Consider the following 18,633-nt stretch of genomic DNA (forward strand, 5'->3'; position numbering starts at 1 on the left):
TCACAAGTAAACCAGATGAAGACTGTTTCATTTGCTGTTACACTGCTATGTAACGCTGTATAAGGAAGCCGTCAACAATCAGAAGTCACATTTGTTCCCACACTATTCATTTTAGTAATTTGCCCAGCAGTGTGGAACAATATTAAGCGTTTTTAATGCCCATGTTCAAACCCTTCATGGTCCCAAAAAAAAAAAAAAAATTATTTTACGAAAATAAGTGACGAGACGAGCAGACTTTCAGCTGATGGTAATTGATACGCCCTGCCTATTACAATGCATTGTCTTTCTATATTGTATATGTAATAATCCACTTGCTTATAAAAAGAGTTCGTTTACAATACATTGATCATAGTTAAGATTATAAAAAGTCGTCCAAATTATTATCCTATTTTTGCATTGCTTACAAAAATAGATTTGGCTTCAAAGAATTGTGTACAAAGCCTTTTATAAATTAAAAAAAAATGGTTTTCAGATGGTCTACGTCAAAGAGTATAATAATATATAGGGTCTACGTGGTCTACAGAACAGAAGCATAAATAAGTAGATGTTCTCGGTTACTGTTGCTATACGACTAAACCAATACCTGCTCTTTAGAGCTCTGTAGTCTGTAGTCTGTTGCCTTTGAGTTTGTCACCTTGTCAGTTTGGCGGATGGAGTGGAAACTGGAATACAGAGTGGAGAGTGGACACGAGTAATTTTGTGGTTATTTTAAAGTTTTGGTGGTCTAAATAAAATAAATATGAGTTATTCCAAGTTCGATTTAACATTTAAAATAGGCCAGTATTTGGATCGACATCTTGTGTTTCCATTGCTGGAATTTTTAGCTGCTAAGGAGGTTTGTATCAAATTTATGTACGTAGCATTTTCATTTGACTTGTATTCTATTTTCTAAAAAATATAATTATCTTCTAGACATATGATCAGTCTGAGCTGCTGCAGGCGAAGCTAGAGATGTTGAGTAAAACTAATATGATTGATTATGTTATAGACATAAGAACTTTACTTTACCCTAATGAGAAGACTCCTGAGGTAATCATCATTTATTTTACTGAAATGGAAAACCTTTGAATGTTCAATATGTATATTATAATAGAGCTATTTTACCAGGATATCACCACACGAAGAAGTTTTGTTTTGTCTCAATTACAAGAGTTACAAGATGCAGTCGAGCCAGTCCTACGACTTATGCAACGAGATGATGTTATGAAGACTGTTGAAACAATGAGAGACCCTAAAACTCTTATAAACTATTTGACCACCAATAAAGAATTTGAGGTATTTGTAATATTAGTATTCTCTTTTATTATTGTAGTATTATTATTAAGCTCGATTATTAGCTCATTTATTATTAAAAAACTTATTAACACACTGTAGACAGGGATATTTAAGTGTGTAATAAATATATAATGTGAACTTTTATTATTATAACTTTCCACCTGAAATCATTGTGCTGTTAATCAGATTTTAAATTTCAGTCAAAGTAGATAGATAGTATATGAAATAAATGTATTTTTGTATTATTTAACAAATATAGACAGGGTAATACAAGTAATTATAATTCAAATGTGATTAAATTTCTCAACTAACCCCATTTATTTTTCAGTTCAAAATAGAGATGATTGACAGTATGTATTGCTTGGCTAAATACCGCTATGAGTGTGGAAACTATCTGGAGTCAGCTTCATACCTATACTTTTGTCAATTAGTATTATCGCCAACAGACAAGGTACTCTCCTTTTTTCTTAATCTTTATTAATACATGATCATTATTATCATATAACATATTATATAAAAGTAACTTGCCTTATTAATTATCGCCATGTGTGTGTTCATGATCTGTGGTGATCTATAAGCTTTTTGTTGTAGAAAAGCAGGAAGAAATGGTAACTTTACTGCCTAGATTTTTGTATTATTAATTATGTTGTTGTAGAATTTATTAATTTGATTTGGGTACATGTATATATTAAAGGTATAATTTTTAACCTTCCGGGAACTGAAAGTGCAGTATGCCTCAGATCGGTGGGTATTATTTTACTTGTCATAATTGCGATGATTTGAGTGAATGTATCAGAAAGCTATTGACACAAGCTATAAGACCACGCAAAATAAACCATCTTTTTAACAAAATAAGTGTCAGAACTTGGTGAGGGAGTAGAGTGCCATATGGTACTTAGTTTTGGCGGATTTGAAAAATCTAGTGTCCTGGGGCACTCCTGATTTGGAAGGTTAAAAGCCAGCACAATTATGGTCACTAGAATTGACCTATATAGGTGTTACAAAAAATTTAGTGTGTTAAATCAATTAAAACCCTTAATCCTTGGGGTTACAAAATTTGATTTATAAGCTAAGAATTTTATATTTTTTTTTTTCAAGCCATAGATGTTTATTGTATTGAATGTGATATCTGGACCCATATGGTTTAAGTCTTGTTTGGGGCTAGATAATTTATTTAAAAGTGAGGGGAATTAGAAAAAATAAACTAATTAAAATGTACAGTTCAAAATATTTATTTATAAGCAAACAATATTATATTAGGCAATTGAAACATTAACAAGGGTATATACTTTTGATGTAATGACATAGTGGCTTGGATAAAAATTTGTTCAGTTTGTACACAGATGTGCTTATGCATCTGTTATTGTTAGTACCCCTACCACCAGATAAATTTTGAAAACAATAATCTAGATGTATCATTTCTCTGAAAAGAAAATTAGAAATTAAACGGATTAAAAAAAAAAATACTAAAATAAAAGTCAATAATTGGAGAATATCAAAACATACAGTTATTATAAAGAATAATAGGGTTGTAGCGTGGATGACTATGACTTCTGTGTGTTTCTAGTTGTTCAGTGTCTTCAAATATTTTAGCGCACAATTCACATTGATATACAGCACATTTCACATCATTTTCATATTTATTTTTGGACAAAAAATGACTGGTCTTGTACCTTTAACAAAAAAATATTATGGATTACATAAAAGTATTAATGTTTTTGCTCTCACCCTCTAATACAAATATATAAAGGAACTATTGATTGGTTGAAGAAGAAGTTACATTACACATGATATGCCCATTGAATTTACTGCAGCCCACTTTCGTACAGTAATTTCCCATAAAAATTAAACATCACTAATAAAACAAAATGACAAAATATGTTTTTAAACTATAAGAAATAGTGTTGGACTATGTTATGTCGTAGCACACTTACTTGTGATTGTATAGATGATCATAATTCCTAAATTTACGGTCACATGAACTACAAAGTAACATCTTTGGTAGTGAAAACTTATAGCAGATTGATACCCAAGGGCACAAAAGCCAATGTTGTTCAGCTATCTTATATGACACAAATCCAATCTTACAAGCATTACACTCATAGTTCTTCATTGATGAGTGAATCTTACAATGATTCAGAAGACGTGGTATGCTGGTGAAAACTTTTTCACAAAACTCGCATTGAATTAGTGATGATGTTTTTATTTCTCGGATACTGGGAGTTTCCTTCTCTGATTCGCAGCAGAAATTTGAGTGATGCGTTGCTAAATCTTTACGTGGCCAAACCTGAAAGCATACAGCGCAAGTCCAAACAATTTGCCAACGAGGTTGGTTATCTGTGCTGGCGTGTCTCACAAGGTAGTGCCTCCGGAGACCTGTTTCGTAAACGAAACATTTGCCACAAGTTTCACATGGATAGGAACGCAACGGTTTGGAACAAAATAAATCGTTTATCTCTTTCTTTTTCGTGTAATTCAGTGTTTTGTTCAATAAACTGATATTCTCCAAAATTTTAGCATTATTTTCTTTTACTCTTTGTAGAGTGTATTCTAATGGACTCGTGTCATCACCGTTGATATTTCTTTGTTTAATCTTAAGGAGATTGTTTATACTTTCGGCAGTTTGTTTTTTGGTCACATTTACATTGAACATATTATTAGATGGGCTTTCGACAAATCTGTCACTATCTGGCTCTTTGCTAGAAGATGTAGGATTACGTACATAATTATGTAGAACAGATTTTTGATTATCTTCTGTTACATTTATTAATTTCGCTAATTGTTCTATATTAAACGGTGTATTATCTTCGCCGGTCGTAATCTTAACAACAAACCTTAATTTTTCTGTATCTTTCCTTTTTAATTCTGCCTTACCATCAACCCAATTGCCAAATTTACATTTACTGTTATCTTTTTCATCTATAGTTATGTACAAATACTTTATATTATTACTATCGTCAATTCTGTGAACAGTTAATTTGGATGACATGTCGATATCGTTACACATATTTGAATAATAATACAGGTTTCTTAATTGATTTCATAGATTAAATACGATACGCTAAAAACTAATTACACTCCAGTTCTGTATAAGAAATATTTCTTTATAAATGTAAGTAACTTTTGCTAAAAATATTAGATCAACACATTTTGACAAATTATTGACAATGTCATAATTTTTGTATCCATTTTCTTAAAAAAGTTTTTAAGCGTTGTGTGACTTACGGCCGTTCCCAATATCCAGTCTATCTCTTACTTGAGTTAAAATCGTAACTATCGTTGACTTTTCTGTCCCAATAAACTTATCGACGGTAACTCACCTTATCCGTGTACGCTGTCTGTCAATGGGACGATGTATACCTAACTATATGTAACTTACCAGCGATATAAAGTTTGTATGGAAATTTTAATTCACGCGTCCCAATATAAGGCGATAAGAATGACTTGTTTGGTATATTGGGACAGCTTCAGATTATTGACAGCTAATTACTGACAGTAGAAGGTGGTTAGTGTGCGTAAGTGAGTGATGGAGCTATTTAAAATAGCAGGGGTTAAGGTGGAACTGTGGCGAATTGCAGCTTTCTCGTAGACATGTTAACGAGGGTAGCTTGCCGCTGTGAGCTCTTGCCGGATGGCGTTGCATGTTTTGGAGTTTCGTTAGAATAAAAAACCATGGCATAGTGTAAAAAAGCGATTCAATGGTCAGATTCCCACGTAAATTTAATCTACGCGGGCGATATGTATACAATGCCTACTACTCGGCTAAGTCGAGTTAGTAAGTCTTTTGTGGGGCGATGTATATGCTTTTACATCAAGATCCCAGAAAATGTTCAAAACAATAGTATTACGTCGTATTCAAAAACGTTGGTTTGGTAAAGGTAGACTGCAACAAAAATGACTCTTAATGATACCACAGATTCGGAATGGAGCGACCGCCCTAAGACTATTATATAAAAAGTTTAATTGTACAATATTACTTTGTAAACATATTTTTGATGAAAAAAAAAGCCCGCTGAGTTTGTTGCCCCCATTCTTCTCAGGCCCGAGGCATTCATTTTGGAATGGGTCGTAGTTTTTTGGCTTTCAATAAGTGATATCACATCCTGTTCTGAATAAAAATATTTGAATTTGAATGTTAATATTTCCAGAATTATCTATCAGTTCTTTGGGGCAAATTAGCTAGCGAGATCCTAGTACAGAACTGGGATGCCGCTTTGGACGACTTGACGAAGCTACGTGAGTTTATCGACAACGGTGGCGCGGGCGCTACGGCAAGCAACATGCAAGCGTTGCAGCAACGCACTTGGCTGGTCCACTGGTCTCTATTCGTCTTCTTCAACCACGTGAAGGGCCGCGATCTAATTATCGAGATGTTTTTGTACAAACCACTGTGAGTATTTTATAACTTTTATTTTGTCGCCACACTTCTGCTTTTATATGCAGTAAAAAAGTATCAAGCAATATATTTCTTTAAAGAATCTATAGGTTGATGTGGGATATATGTACATATGTTTATATTTATTTGAGGCGCGATTACGCGATAACTAGTGAACGTATCGGGTTAATGATTCGATGCAGAATTTGTCGTAGATTGCAATAGACATTGGTATATTGGATTCCATTGATCCTTTGCCATGTTTTTTGATTTACTTTTTTATATATATTTTTTCTTTTTTATAAGATTGAGCCGCGCATGGAGATTTAGCCTGGTTTAGATAGTGACATACAAGTATATCCGATTTTTCCGATAAAGCGCGTTCATCATAAAAGGCCATAATTATAACAAGAGTTCCCTCTTATCCCTCCCTTTTATTACCTTTTGCAGCAAGAGATAATTATTGATACCCAGTGCTCTGTGAACGGCTGGATCACTTAGCGTTGCGTAGACACGTCGCTACATTGTGTGTCTTCTACCGCATTTATCACGGAGTGTTCCGAAGGGCTGCTTCATCCAATTCCACCTTCGACTCGCCACCTATTATGATATCATCCCCACCATCTGGATGTGCGGCGATCCTCCACCGTGCGGTTTTCAAGGAACTTTCTTCCACGTACTACAAAGCTCTCGAATGAGAACCATTGTGCGGTGTTTCCGGGACGATACGACATGGGTACATTCAAAACAAGCGTGTACACCTTCCTTAAAGGCCGGAAACGCTCCTGTGATTCCTCTGGTGTTGCGAGAGAATGTTGTGTAATAAAATAATGTAGCAGTTGTGATCACTTAACACCAGGTGAACTGATAAGCAAATGTGCAAAAGGAACACCAAGTTATTGGTGGATCTCGTCATTTCTAGAAGGGTTTTGAAGGAGAATGTGGGCGGCGGTGATCATTTAACACCACGTGACCCGTGCGCTCGTTTGTCCGCCTATTTCATTTAAAAAAATGATTAGTTACGATAACTCATTTATTAATAAAGCTTTATTCACGTTTTATCGGTGGGTGTGGACTAAGTTTCGTACCATTCGGAGGTCCTTAATCAGGGTGAATGTAGTGGGTTCGCGATAACGTCCCGTCTCTTACTGCGGACTTGGACTCGTAGTGCGCGGCTGGACAGGGCAAGGGGTGTGCCGGTGGTGATGACGAGCACGGTATCACTAACACTGTGTCACTATTGGTGTTCACGGGTGCATAAAATGTACTCACAATGTCCACTACGTGATCATCGGCACTATGGGTCTTATTGCGAGATGCGTTTTGTAACACTGGTTTCCAAGTAGGTATAGATAAAACGTGAATAAAGCCGTATTAATTAATAGGTTGATAATGGCTCACGAAAGTTTTAATAACTTAGTTACGATAATATGACCCGTAAGCCTTTTCATTAATAAGTTTTTTCATTATAAAGTTCCTGAAAAACGTTCCACGCCACAAACATCACATTTTGAGGAATTCGAAGATTTATAAATATTAATGTATTCTATACATGTGGGTTGGGCTACTAAGTCATGATGTCATTTAAAGCGTGTCAGTAGGGCTGCTATTTTATGTCAGTCCGTTAGTATGAATCACGTGACCAGTTTTATGTTCTTAACTCAATTTCGATATGATTCTGGTTTGGAAAGTTTTTCTGGAATTACCTCCAATTATATGTTGGAAAATATTTCAGGTACCTAAATGCGATTCAGACAATGTGTCCACACATTCTCCGTTACTTGGCGACGGCTGTTATCATCAACCGATCGCGCAGGAATGCGCTGAAGGATCTTGTCAAAGTCATACAACAGGAGGCTTACACATATAGGTAAGTATTTAATTGCCACTGCCTTTATTTAAATAGTATATAAACACAAATAAAATTTGAAAAACAAAAGTTTTTATAAACGATGCGGGATTCGAACCCACGACCTCCGGCGTTCCGTGCCGGTGCTCTAACCAACTGAGCTAACCGTTCGAGTACCGCCTCGTTATAAAATTCTGTTTGCTTTGTTCAACTCTCAGGTTGTGGCTTCATCTACAGCATCTACTTTACAGTTGATAACCTGCTCAACCCCAATATTTGCAATTTAGGAAATTGACTTGAGATGTCGCTCTTGTAAATCTAAACAATATGTTATGTTTTTAAAGTGATAACCCTCAATTCTGGGGTTAATACACAAATAAAATTTGAAAACAAAATTGTATGAACGATGCGGGGATCGAACCCACGACCTTTCGCGGTCCATGCGAGTGCTCTTCCAATTGAGCTAACCGTTCGAGTGACGTATCGTCATAAAATCTTGTATGCCTTATTCAACTCTCAGGTTGTGGCTTCATCTACAGGATTTACTTTACAGTTGATAACCTGCACAAATTTTTGCATATTAGGAAATTGACTTGAGATGTCGTTCTTGCAAATCTAAACATCGTTTTAATTTTGTTTCCAAATTTGATTTAAATAGTATGTTTTTTTATTAAACTGATCTAAATGAAACTTTGGTTTGAGTATCTACTTTTAGTTTTAAATTGTTTAGTTTCGACGATTGTTACATATATATACCTATATATTATTATGTGGTACTATTTGTAATGAACAAATTTTTTTTGTTTATTATTATATTCAATCCAACACTAGTCTTATTTAATAAACATGTTCTAATTATAGTGATACCGTAAAGTACAAAGGTGACTATTGCCATTATCGCTTGTTCTTAAATCTCTTTTATTTATTGTATTTTATATGACAGTAAGGGGACGAGACGAGCAGGACGTTCAGCTGATGGTAATTAATACACTCTGCCCATTACAGTGCTCAGGATTGAAAAACCCATAAGTTCTGTGCGGCACTACAATTACGCTCGTTACCTTAAGATATTAAGTCTCACTTGCCCAGTAATTTCACTAGCGCCCTTCAGACTGAAACGAAATAATGTTTATACATTTATGCTTCACAGCAGAAATAAGCGCCGTTCTGGTAACCATAATCTAGCCGGCATCCTGTGCAAAGGAGCCTCCCACTGGTTTAAAGTGTGTCTTATCCAAATGTGTTTTCTTTCTTGAGTGTTAATTCCGCTAAGTTATGTCTTTCCCAATTCGGCACGTGTTTCATCTCTGTCGACTATATTTCAGTCTCGTTCCTGTCAACATCTCCTGAGGATGCCTCGTGTAGAGGCAAAACACGTGTCGAATTTGTGAAAGACATAAACAAAGTCATATTTTATTTATTTTATTAAAATAAGGGACGAGACGAGCAGGACGTTCAGCTGATAGTAATTGATACGGCCTGCCCATTACAATGCAGCGCCGCTCAAGATTATTGAATAACCATAAAAATTCTGAGCAGCAATACAACTGCGCTCGTCACCTTGAGACATAAGATATCAAGTGTCATTTGTCCAGTAATTTTACTAGCTACGGCACATTACGTTTGGATAGTTACAGATTTGTTCAAAATAACGCTTAATTGTATTTTTTTTATGGAATAGGAGGACAAACGAGCGTACGGGTCACCTGGTGTTAAGTGATCACCGCCGCCCACAATCTCTTGCAACACCAGAGGAATCACAGGAGCGTTTCCGGCCTTTAAGGAAGGTGTACGCGCTTTTTTTGAAGGTACCCATGTCGTATCGTCCCGGAAACACCGCATAAGGAAGTTCATTCCACAGCTTTGTAGTACGTGGAAGAAAGCTCCTTGAAAACCGCACTGTGGAGGACCGCCACACATACAGATGGTGGGGATGATATCCTAACTTGTGGCGTTAAATTTTCTTAAATCTCTTTATTAACATAATATGTTTCTAACTATAGAGATCCAATCACTGAGTTCATCGAACATCTCTACGTGAACTTCGACTTCGAGGCCGCGCGCAGGAAGTTAAGCCAGTGCACTGCAGTACTCTCTAATGACTTCTTCCTTATTGCTTGCCTGGAAGAGTTTGTTGAGAACGCAAGACTGATGATTTTCGAAACATTCTGTCGGATTCACCAAGTCATAAGCATAGGGTATGAGGTTAATAGTTATTGATTGGGAATGGAGCGATCGCCCACAGGGTATTAAATAATAAGTTTAATTGTACAATGTTACTTTGTAAACATATTTTTTGACGAAAAAAAAGCCCGCTGAGTTTGTTGCGCCCTTTCTTTCCAGGCCTGAGGTATTGATTTTGGAATGGGTGGTAGTTTTTTTTTGTCTTTCAATAAGGGATGTCACATCCTATTTTGAATAAAAATATTTGAATTTGAATTAACACCTTTAAAGTTAATGATTAGAGTTTATTACTTAGAGTTTCTCTCGAAACTGTTTTGCGTGTATGATCAATACTTTAAAGAATTCAAAACACTAATTATTATGTGTTGCATAAAATTTATTTTACAAAAGATGAACTAATGCGTAGTTTATAAATAAAGCTGGTATGCAAAACCACAATTCAGTGAAATAGTGGTTCATCAATATAAGATTTTTTTTTTGACAGTAAGGAATGAGACGAACAGGTCTTTCAGCTGATGTTAAATTGATACGTCCTCCCATTACAATGTAGTTCCGCTCAGGATTCTTGAAAAACCCAAAAATTCTGAGCGGCACTACAATTGCGCTCGTCACCTTGATACATATAAGATGTCAGGTCTCATTTGCCCAGTAATTTCTCTAGCTACGGCGCCCTTCAGACCGAAACACAATAATGCTAACACATTACTGCTTCACCGCAGAAATAGGCGCCGTTGTTGGTACCTATAATTTAGCCGGCATCCTGTGCATAGAAGCCTACTAATGGTATTATTAAAATTAATAATAAAATTTATTGCCTTAAACATAATTTAAGTCTACAGTATCAGCTTTTTATAAACATACATTAAGACAAAAGGGAGTAGGCTCAGCTTATGCTGCTTAAAATAAAATTATCATGCAGCACTGGTTTTCAGGCATCCCCATCTCCCTAAGGTGTAAGGTGGGATAAACAGTAAAGAGGGCATACTACGATTACAGTGCAGATAAAAAAATCAAACTTTTTCTAAATGTATCAACGTCTGTATAAATTACTAGCTGATCCGGCAAACGTTGTTTTGCCATATAAAGTATAATTCACGCAATAGTTTTATAAGTAATAAAATATTGCCTATATTATAGCCTGTACATCATTTTGTTCTATTGTCAATAGTTTTTGCAGCGCACGCAAAAATAGGTATTCGATTTTACACCTTGTGTTACAAAATAGCAATTTTATTACGGATCCCTAATTTTGAAAGAAAAAAACATAGCCTATAGCCTTCCTCGATAAATGGACTACCCAACACTGAAAGAATCATTCAAATCGGACCAGTAGTATCAGAGATTAGCGCGTTCAAACAAACAAACACTGCAGCTTTATAATATTAGTATAGATGAGGGTATTTGTGAATGTCATTGTGTGTCAATGTGTCAGTTTAAATGTAATAATATATTTGCTTTTCTTTTTAGAATGTTGGCGGAGAATTTAAGTATGCAACCAGATGAAGCAGAATGCTGGATAGTAAACTTGATTCGCAATGCGCGGCTAGATGCGAAGATAGATTCAAAGTTGGGTCATGTAGTGATGGGCGCCCAGCCACTGTCGCCGTACCAGCAGCTCGTTGAGAGAATTGACTCGCTGGCAGTGAGGTCGGAAGCATTGACATCATTGGTGGAGAGGAAACAGAAGACACGTAATCAAGATGTGAGTTAATTGGCAGAGTTGAAAACTTCAGCTTTGATAATATATTTTGTATTGAACCAGTGGCGTAGCGTGCCTTGGCGGGGCCCAGTATAAAAAATTGCTTGGGGCCCTTATGAAGAGAAAAGATTTCTCACAAAAGAAAAAATTTTTTGCATAAAATTATTCTGTCACTTTTTCCTAAAATTTTTTCCAAGCAATTCAAATTAAATGTACACTCTCCTTGACTTTTTTTCGACAAGTAGTAATTTTTTTTAGTAACTTTTGCTTAAATTGTCTGGGCCCCCGTACAATTGATGCGGCAGTCCCCATTTTGTTTTACCAATTGAAATTTAATTATTTAGCAAAATGATTAAAAACATCAAGTCAAAAACATCATTTTAACAAAATTGTGTTATTAACATAAATTTTTAACTAAATTTAATGGGGCACTTACCAAAAATACGAGACTCCAACCTTTTTAAATTTCGATATTATGCTATTATTTGAATTTCACTAACACAAAGTTATATTCAATTTTATGAGTTATATATATTATTTCTAGTTAATGAAATTCTGACATATAATTGTACTTTTCAGATCCGCTGGGGAGCACAAGAATTCTAGAACTGAAAGATACTAAGTCTCTATTTGAACATAATTGTGGTCAATGAACATTTTTTGTAAAGGTCATATTATAATATTCACACCAGTAATATTGTTTTTTTACTCTTAATTTTAATCTTATATATAAAATTCTCGTGTTCAGGTGTTTGTTAACAAACTCCTCCGAAACGGCTAAACCAATTAGTATGAAATTTTGTGTGCATATCGGGTAGGTCTGTGAATCGGCCAACATCTAGTTTACCCCTAAATATTAAGGGGACCCCACTCAATTTTTTTTTTTGACATTTTTTTTATTTATATTTTATCAGCATTAAAAAATACATACAACTTAAAATTTTCACCCGTCAACGATCAACATCTATTTTTGTATCGCGATTTTTATATTATTCTGTTCCATCCACAGATCCGCAATAGGGTTGCAAGATGACAATTGAATACAATAATTTTAGTATGATAAATTTTATGTACGATATAGTTTTTCATCATCTATTTTTTATACCCAAAAAATTTTAAGTATTGATTTTTTTTTATTACCTTAATTGGCAATAAAACATTTGCTGGGTCAGCTAGTATTATTTAGAATTAACTGTAGGTGCCACATATAATAAATTTAATCTGCATTCAGTCGGCTACAGGCAGATGAGTTGAGTAAGTATGGCGTTAAGGTTAAATGACCAGTGTCTCAACTGCCTTGCTAGAACACATCCTTCCTTATCAGCCTTGTCATTGCTGTGAAATGGTTGAACAAATCATTGGAAAAGGTATTTGGATGGACCTAGAGCTGATAAGCATTTTTTTGTTAATTTTTCCTCTTATATTTGTCAATTTCAGACTGAATAGTGGGTCACTAGATATTGGCCGATCTCGTCTTTTCTGGAAAAGCAAATACCCGGTTGGTATTTTGCACATATTGAATGAGCATGACATGGCTTTTTAACCGACTTCCAAAATGAGGAGGTTATCAATTCGATCGGTATTTTTTTATGTACCGATAACTCTGAGATTTATGATCCGATTTACGTAATTCTTCTTTTGTTTGATGCGAAATAGATGCCATTTGGTTCCATAAAAATTTTACATAGTTTGGCCCAGCAGTTTTCATTTTATGAACATTTCTATGAAAATTTTCATCTACCTGGATGACATAATTGTTTTCTGTGTAGGGCTTTTTTTTGGAGTTTTCATTCAACTTGATTATATATTATTATTAACTGACACTAAAACGTAAAAATAAAAAATAAACACCGACTTCAAAAACTGAAAAGAATCAACCCGAACAGCTCCTCTGAGCACTCCTCGTGATAAAAGCGGTAGAAGATGCAGAGAGAACCCACATCTCGACGTAACGCCAAAGAATCAAGCCAATCGGAGATGACTTGATCGTCGATGATTCGAGCCGCTCTGAAAGTAGGTCTTGTCTAGTTGTCTGAGGTAAGAAATATTATGCATGTTGTAGGTAGATATTTTAAAATGGTGTACTTTACTTTACTTTGTGGTGTAATTGTGTACTTTATCAACGTCAAATTCATCGCCACCATCGTTCAGAATCATTCGCCATTGTTATGAAGTGTAAGTTTTTCCATGCCGAGATTTTCATCTGAATTTTACGTATACGCAATAGGTTCTTCATAGGAATGTTTAACTGAATTTTTTCGCTCCCTGCCATTCAGTTTTCCGATCCGATTAGGAGCCAGATGGCTCGGCATATATGACTGAAGTATTTAAGGATTACCGGCGTAAGTATGACCATATGACCCATCAAGGCTCATTTCTAGAGTAGTAAAATTAACTGATCCCCTTGGTTACAAGGAAGTCCAGCATAGTTGGACTCTTATAATGATCAGTTGGCCAAATCGTCGGTTGTCTTGATATTTGAGTAAGGTGGAAAGAACAGCCTTTAAGTGATCGGTCTCATAAAAGATCGATCATCTAGTCTTATAGTAGTAGCCTGGGTATATTGGGTGGCGTGCTCCTCCAGTACGGTTTGATCTTATTACTATTGCGGACCCGCATGAGCTTTGCCATCGTCAGGATGGGGCGTGAAGGATGGGGAGTGAAGATGTTGAAATCCTTATTTCGTAACAACTATTCTGTGTGGCATAAGACTCAAACTCAAAGACTCTGTCAAGATTATTACTATTAATCACTTCAAGTTCAAGTACTTATGTTCGACGGCAAATCATTGATGTTCTAAGTTGCAAACGTATTAAGGTAGGTATTATGAATGTTATTTAACGTTAGGTTCGGTAGGGTTCAATCTGTTGAATGAGTTGATATTTATTTTCAGATTGTTTTAATAAAATTTGTTCAATCCGACTTTGTTGTTTTTAAGTTTCATAGTAGATATAAAATTAGAAGCAGCAGTTACTAACATGTACATACTGCTTCTATTTGCCGCAATACCAGAGGCGGTTCTCTTTTCACAGATTTGAGTGTTCTTGGGTGGTAGCAAGGTTTTGCTAGGGTGACCTTGTGGCTCAGTTGGTTTAATCAACTCGTTCTTAGGTCGAAAAGGGTGCTTTCTGTTCTGGTTTGCCTTTCCGGACGTGATTTACAAATAGCCTTGTCCGCCTTTAAAGTTAGCAGAATCGTCACACAAACGAAATCTGTAGTCAGCTATTTTGTGTCCGTTCCTGTATTTATAGGGCCCATGCAGTTATTTTTGGAAGATAATTTCTTAGATAATTGACATGTCTAGATAGGGCCTCTTGCCGTTAGTTAGGCAACGCGTGAATACACGCCAGTTTTATTACTTTAGTGTGCATGACAAGCTATGTCTTACACTCATGATACATTATAGGCCGACCGTTTATCTGAGTCCTCGCCTGCGGGGCGCGGGGGTATGACGACAAAGGGGACTGAGACAGGTGCAGGCGGCGGGGGCGCTTAGCGAAATGAGCGATTCAGAAATTATAAATACAGGAACGGACACAAAATAGCAGACTACAGATTTCGTTTGTGTGACGATTCTGCTAACTTTAAAGGCGGACAAGGCTATTTGGAAATCACGTCCGGAAAGGCAAACCAGAACAGAAAGCTCCCTTTTCGACCTAAGAACGAGTTGATTAAACCAACTGAGCCACAAGGTCACCCTAGCAAAACCTTGCTACCACCCAAGAACACTCAAATCTGTGAAAAGAGAACCGACTCTGGTACTGCGGCAAATAGAAGCAGTATGTACATGTTAGTACCTGCTGCTTCTAATTTTATATCTACTATGAAACTTAAAAACAACAAGGACTCAGATAAACGGTCAGCCTATAGTCACTTTGTTTTAGTGTTTGTGTGTTGCTGAAAATAGAGGCTAATAGTATGGCCGCTGTCAGTCTGTCAGTGATACCACTCAGAATTGTGGGTTCAATCAATATTCCTGAATAGCACCAGGAATGACTTGGTCTCATTACTTTACCTAAAAAAGAATCAATATTTTTTGTGTAACTCTTATAAAGAAAAGAACTGAATTCTCATTAATTCCTTTATTTCAGTCTAACATAATAGTAATTAGTCTACTGGCTTAATTGTAATGAATCGAGATAATATGAAAGCAACAAGAATTGTTGACATAACAAAGAACACGACAAATACATAGAAACTATCTTCGGAGAATACATCTGTGAATGCTGGAATTTGATTGTACAACTCCTCCACTACATTCAAGTTTCCTCGTCTTGTCATGATTTATTACTTCTTTTTGCCTTTCTTTTTGTCCAACTTTGTTATTGTAGCAACTTGTTCAGGAGGTGCTAATGCAGATACGTATTTGTTCAATAATTGTAATATCTCCAAGCAAGTAAGGTTTGCAGATTTAAGAGTAATATTGTCAACCTTTGCCTTTTCTAAAAAAAAAAAAAATAAACATTGGTGAATGATAGAAATTAATGCTATACATGAGTTATTTGCACAACGGTGGGTACTTGATCATTTAAAAATTAAAATTTATTCCAGGCTTTATATTAAGAGTAATTGAAAATTAATAGTTTCAATATCATAATTATTTTCAAAAATAGGGCTTAAGATATGAGCATTTCTTATAGTTAGCAGTTTGAACAAACATTATAAGGAAGGGTAGTAACTGTATTAGTTGTAAATAAAAGAATATATATTATGATTTCTACCTGCAATAGCTGGTAATAATGTAATGTCAACGGTGGGTTCCCGTCTGTCACAGACTATTTCAGTTTTCAGTACACAATTAGGGTTCGTTAGTGCTATTTTTGGTGCACTAATGTAATGAACGAAATTCCTAAAAAGAAATTAAAATAAATTTATCCTCAATCCAGCTTTACACAACTAAATCACAAAACAAACAAAATTTTAATTTTCTAAAGGAGATTCTATGTCATTTACAATAAATAAATAATGTATCATTATGTAAAATGTAACCAATCACTTCAACATTAAATTATATCAAATTTGTAGGCCTGAAAATTTACCTAGTGTGGGAAACGTTATCACTAAACGGATCAAATTTCACTGTTATTCTTTTAGCTGCTTTAAGATTTACGGCTCGGAGTTGTTTTCCGATGGCTGAAACTACTCCCCCGGACCTTCTAAAGGTTCCGCTATAAGGGATAGACATACTTTTCAGGATTTCAATTTCTAAACAAATTAATTAGGTGCAGGCGGGGCAGGGGTGAAAAAGTGTTGCATGGTCTTCAAATTGTGAAATGCGAATCTGCCCAGATTGGATAGAATTACTCCCCAAAAAAATACTATTTCCACGCAAATTTCTCAAAATATTTTTTATAGCATAGGTAGATTATAATGGCTGTAAACGTGATGTACCATCTCAAAATCAAAATATTTAAAGACATAATGTAAACAAGAGACTAAAGACTAAATATTATTTACTAATAATTTGTCGTAAAAAAGAAACTTCAACTTTCTTCCACATACATCCAAGCTAAGGAATGAGCTTCCTTGGGCGGTGTTTAAAGAACGATACAACATAGCTACCTTCAAAGAATGCGCATACACCTTTTTTAAAGGCCAGCAAAGCTCCTATGATTCCTCTGCTGTTGCAAGAGGATGTGAGCGGCGGTGATCACTTAATGTCAGGGGCCCCGTACGCTTGTTTGTGCTCCTCTTCTATGAAAAATAAGCTGTGGGACATATCTGTTTACACTGTTCAACATTTGGAACGAAGTTCCTTATCGCGCGTTGTGAAAGGGGGCTAGACGGAAAAAATTCTTACGAAAAGTTGTCACGACACTTTTTGCTATAGTAAGCTGTGCGGCGTGCGCATGTTTCTCTGCCTGTCTGTTATAAATGGATATTAAATAATAATAATATTTTTTATTATTATATTAATAACAATATTATTAATTTATTTAATATTAAATTAATAATTTAATTATTAATATATATATATATATATTAATTATTATAAGAAATCTTATAAAATAATATTATAGATATTATATAATATAATATTAATAATTTTATTATAATAATTAATATAAATAATATATATATATATATTATTTATATTAATATATATATATATATATATATATATAAAATATAAGTAATTATAATTTAATAATTTAAAATTAAAACTTCATTTAATTTATTAATAATTAATTATATTATTAAAAAATAAATTTTAAAATTAATATATATAAAATTTTATTACAATTCCTTCACTAATTAATCGAAAGGAACTTCGTTCCATCCGGGTGTCCCTTGACACCTCTCAACTTTTTTATCAATTAATCGTCTCCACATGATATTTTATAAACAGCTCAAACTGGCTTCGACAAAGTTTACGCTTGGCCGAAACTAAGTTCACTGACTCTCAATATTGACAAGATTAAATACATCCCATTTTCCTACTGTTATTCTACACATCATAACTCATTTACTATAAAAGTACATAGCTTCCTAAATAACACAGCCTCTCTGGAGTAAGTACCATTTGTAAGTGTCCAGTACTTTACAGAAAGCAGTCAATTAGATACTTAGGTATTATAAATGATGAAAACCGTAAGTTTAAACACCACATTGAAACTCTAACCACAAGAGTGCGAAAACTAATATACGTATTTTAAAACCTAAGACATGCAGCAAACAAAACTCTGTCAAAATGTGTATATCTCACTTTTTGCCAAACATTATTACTCTATTGTATCAATTTGATATAAGTAATTTACCTACTTAGTTTGGACATCACTAAAGTACATATCAGCACTAATGTAACGTAATATTTAATTGACCTAAATGAGCTAATTATAAATTTACAACATTAGTAATATAAAGTTTTGCATATTTTTCTGTAAGATTGGCATATTTGTAATAACACAGTATTTGTACAATACAATAATTATAAGGGTTATATAAAAATTATTATAATTAAATTAACAAAATTGTGTAATTAACTTTAATCATTAATTAAGTTTTAATCATTTTTCTAAATCATTACATTTCAATTATTGCTAAAACAAAATGTTCTTGCCTTGTGTTCACATCCGTCTCTTTCGCACTCATACATAAATCATACTCTTGAGAACAAAATCTAATTGGCGTATGCAATAGACTTTGAACATGACTGTCACGAGTAAGCTGTTAATTTGAATGAATGTTTAAACATTATCTGTATAAGATAATGAAAACGTTTATACAATGCCACCCGGACATTTTTTGTCC

General features: G+C 34.6%; 4 protein-coding genes across 5 annotated transcripts; 1 reads left to right on the plus strand and 3 right to left on the minus strand.

The window, feature by feature from the left end:
* Nucleotides 1–626: 626 nt before the first annotated feature.
* LOC126976794 (eukaryotic translation initiation factor 3 subunit E) lies at nucleotides 627–12,077 on the plus strand. Its single transcript, XM_050825395.1, has 9 exons — nucleotides 627–835; nucleotides 913–1,029; nucleotides 1,108–1,275; nucleotides 1,604–1,726; nucleotides 5,424–5,665; nucleotides 7,386–7,520; nucleotides 9,503–9,697; nucleotides 11,151–11,385; nucleotides 11,962–12,077. The coding sequence occupies exons 1-9, from the start codon at nucleotides 740–742 to the stop codon at nucleotides 11,986–11,988; spliced, it is 1,338 nt and encodes a 445-aa protein (XP_050681352.1). The 5' UTR covers nucleotides 627–739; the 3' UTR covers nucleotides 11,989–12,077.
* LOC126976804 (zinc finger protein 684-like) lies at nucleotides 2,484–4,401 on the minus strand. Of its 2 annotated transcripts, XM_050825412.1 has the most exons (3): nucleotides 3,210–4,401; nucleotides 2,782–2,948; nucleotides 2,485–2,698 (listed from the first exon to the last, which is right to left on the minus strand). In XM_050825412.1, coding segments are annotated over exons 1-3 (1,242 nt in total). In that variant the 5' UTR covers nucleotides 4,283–4,401; the 3' UTR covers nucleotides 2,485–2,696. The 2 variants fall into 2 exon arrangements, with proteins under 2 accessions (XP_050681368.1, XP_050681369.1); XM_050825411.1 differs by having other exon boundaries at nucleotides 2,484–2,948.
* Nucleotides 12,078–15,449: 3,372 nt separating the features above from the next.
* Nucleotides 15,450–15,663, minus strand: LOC126976847 (uncharacterized). The gene has a single exon (XM_050825478.1). The coding sequence runs from the start codon at nucleotides 15,661–15,663 to the stop codon at nucleotides 15,490–15,492; it is 174 nt and encodes a 57-aa protein (XP_050681435.1). The 3' UTR covers nucleotides 15,450–15,489.
* On the minus strand, nucleotides 15,450–16,643 carry LOC126976845 (39S ribosomal protein L53, mitochondrial). Its single transcript, XM_050825474.1, has 3 exons — nucleotides 16,422–16,643; nucleotides 16,104–16,231; nucleotides 15,450–15,824 (listed from the first exon to the last, which is right to left on the minus strand). The coding sequence occupies exons 1-3, from the start codon at nucleotides 16,565–16,567 to the stop codon at nucleotides 15,670–15,672; spliced, it is 429 nt and encodes a 142-aa protein (XP_050681431.1). The 5' UTR covers nucleotides 16,568–16,643; the 3' UTR covers nucleotides 15,450–15,669.
* Between the last annotated feature and the right edge of the window lie 1,990 nt (nucleotides 16,644–18,633).

The sequence above is a fragment of the Leptidea sinapis genome, chromosome 42, assembly GCF_905404315.1.
Source record: "Leptidea sinapis chromosome 42, ilLepSina1.1, whole genome shotgun sequence".
NCBI lineage: Eukaryota > Metazoa > Arthropoda > Insecta > Lepidoptera > Pieridae > Leptidea > Leptidea sinapis.

Bases quoted from the DNA above. Each gene is read 5' to 3' on its own strand.
- LOC126976794 (XM_050825395.1), top strand. From the start codon at position 740: ATGAGTTATTCCAAGTTCGATTTAACATTTAAAATAGGCCAGTATTTG. The intron at 7,521-9,502 runs GTAAGTATTTAA...TTCTAACTATAG, and splicing joins CAGGAGGCTTACACATATAG to AGATCCAATCACTGAGTTCA. The intron at 9,698-11,150 runs GTATGAGGTTAA...TTTTCTTTTTAG, and splicing joins CACCAAGTCATAAGCATAGG to AATGTTGGCGGAGAATTTAA.
- LOC126976804 (XM_050825411.1), bottom strand. From the start codon at position 4,282: ATGTGTAACGATATCGACATGTCATCCAAATTAACTGTTCACAGAATT. The intron at 2,949-3,209 runs GTAAGTGTGCTA...TTTTTGTTAAAG, and splicing joins GATCATCTATACAATCACAA to GTACAAGACCAGTCATTTTT.
- LOC126976847 (XM_050825478.1), bottom strand. From the start codon at position 15,663: ATGACAAGACGAGGAAACTTGAATGTAGTGGAGGAGTTGTACAATCAA.
- LOC126976845 (XM_050825474.1), bottom strand. From the start codon at position 16,567: ATGTCTATCCCTTATAGCGGAACCTTTAGAAGGTCCGGGGGAGTAGTT. The intron at 16,232-16,421 runs GTAAATTTTCAG...ATTTCTTTTTAG, and splicing joins GATAACGTTTCCCACACTAG to GAATTTCGTTCATTACATTA. The intron at 15,825-16,103 runs GTAGAAATCATA...TTTTTTTTTTAG, and splicing joins ATTATTACCAGCTATTGCAG to AAAAGGCAAAGGTTGACAAT.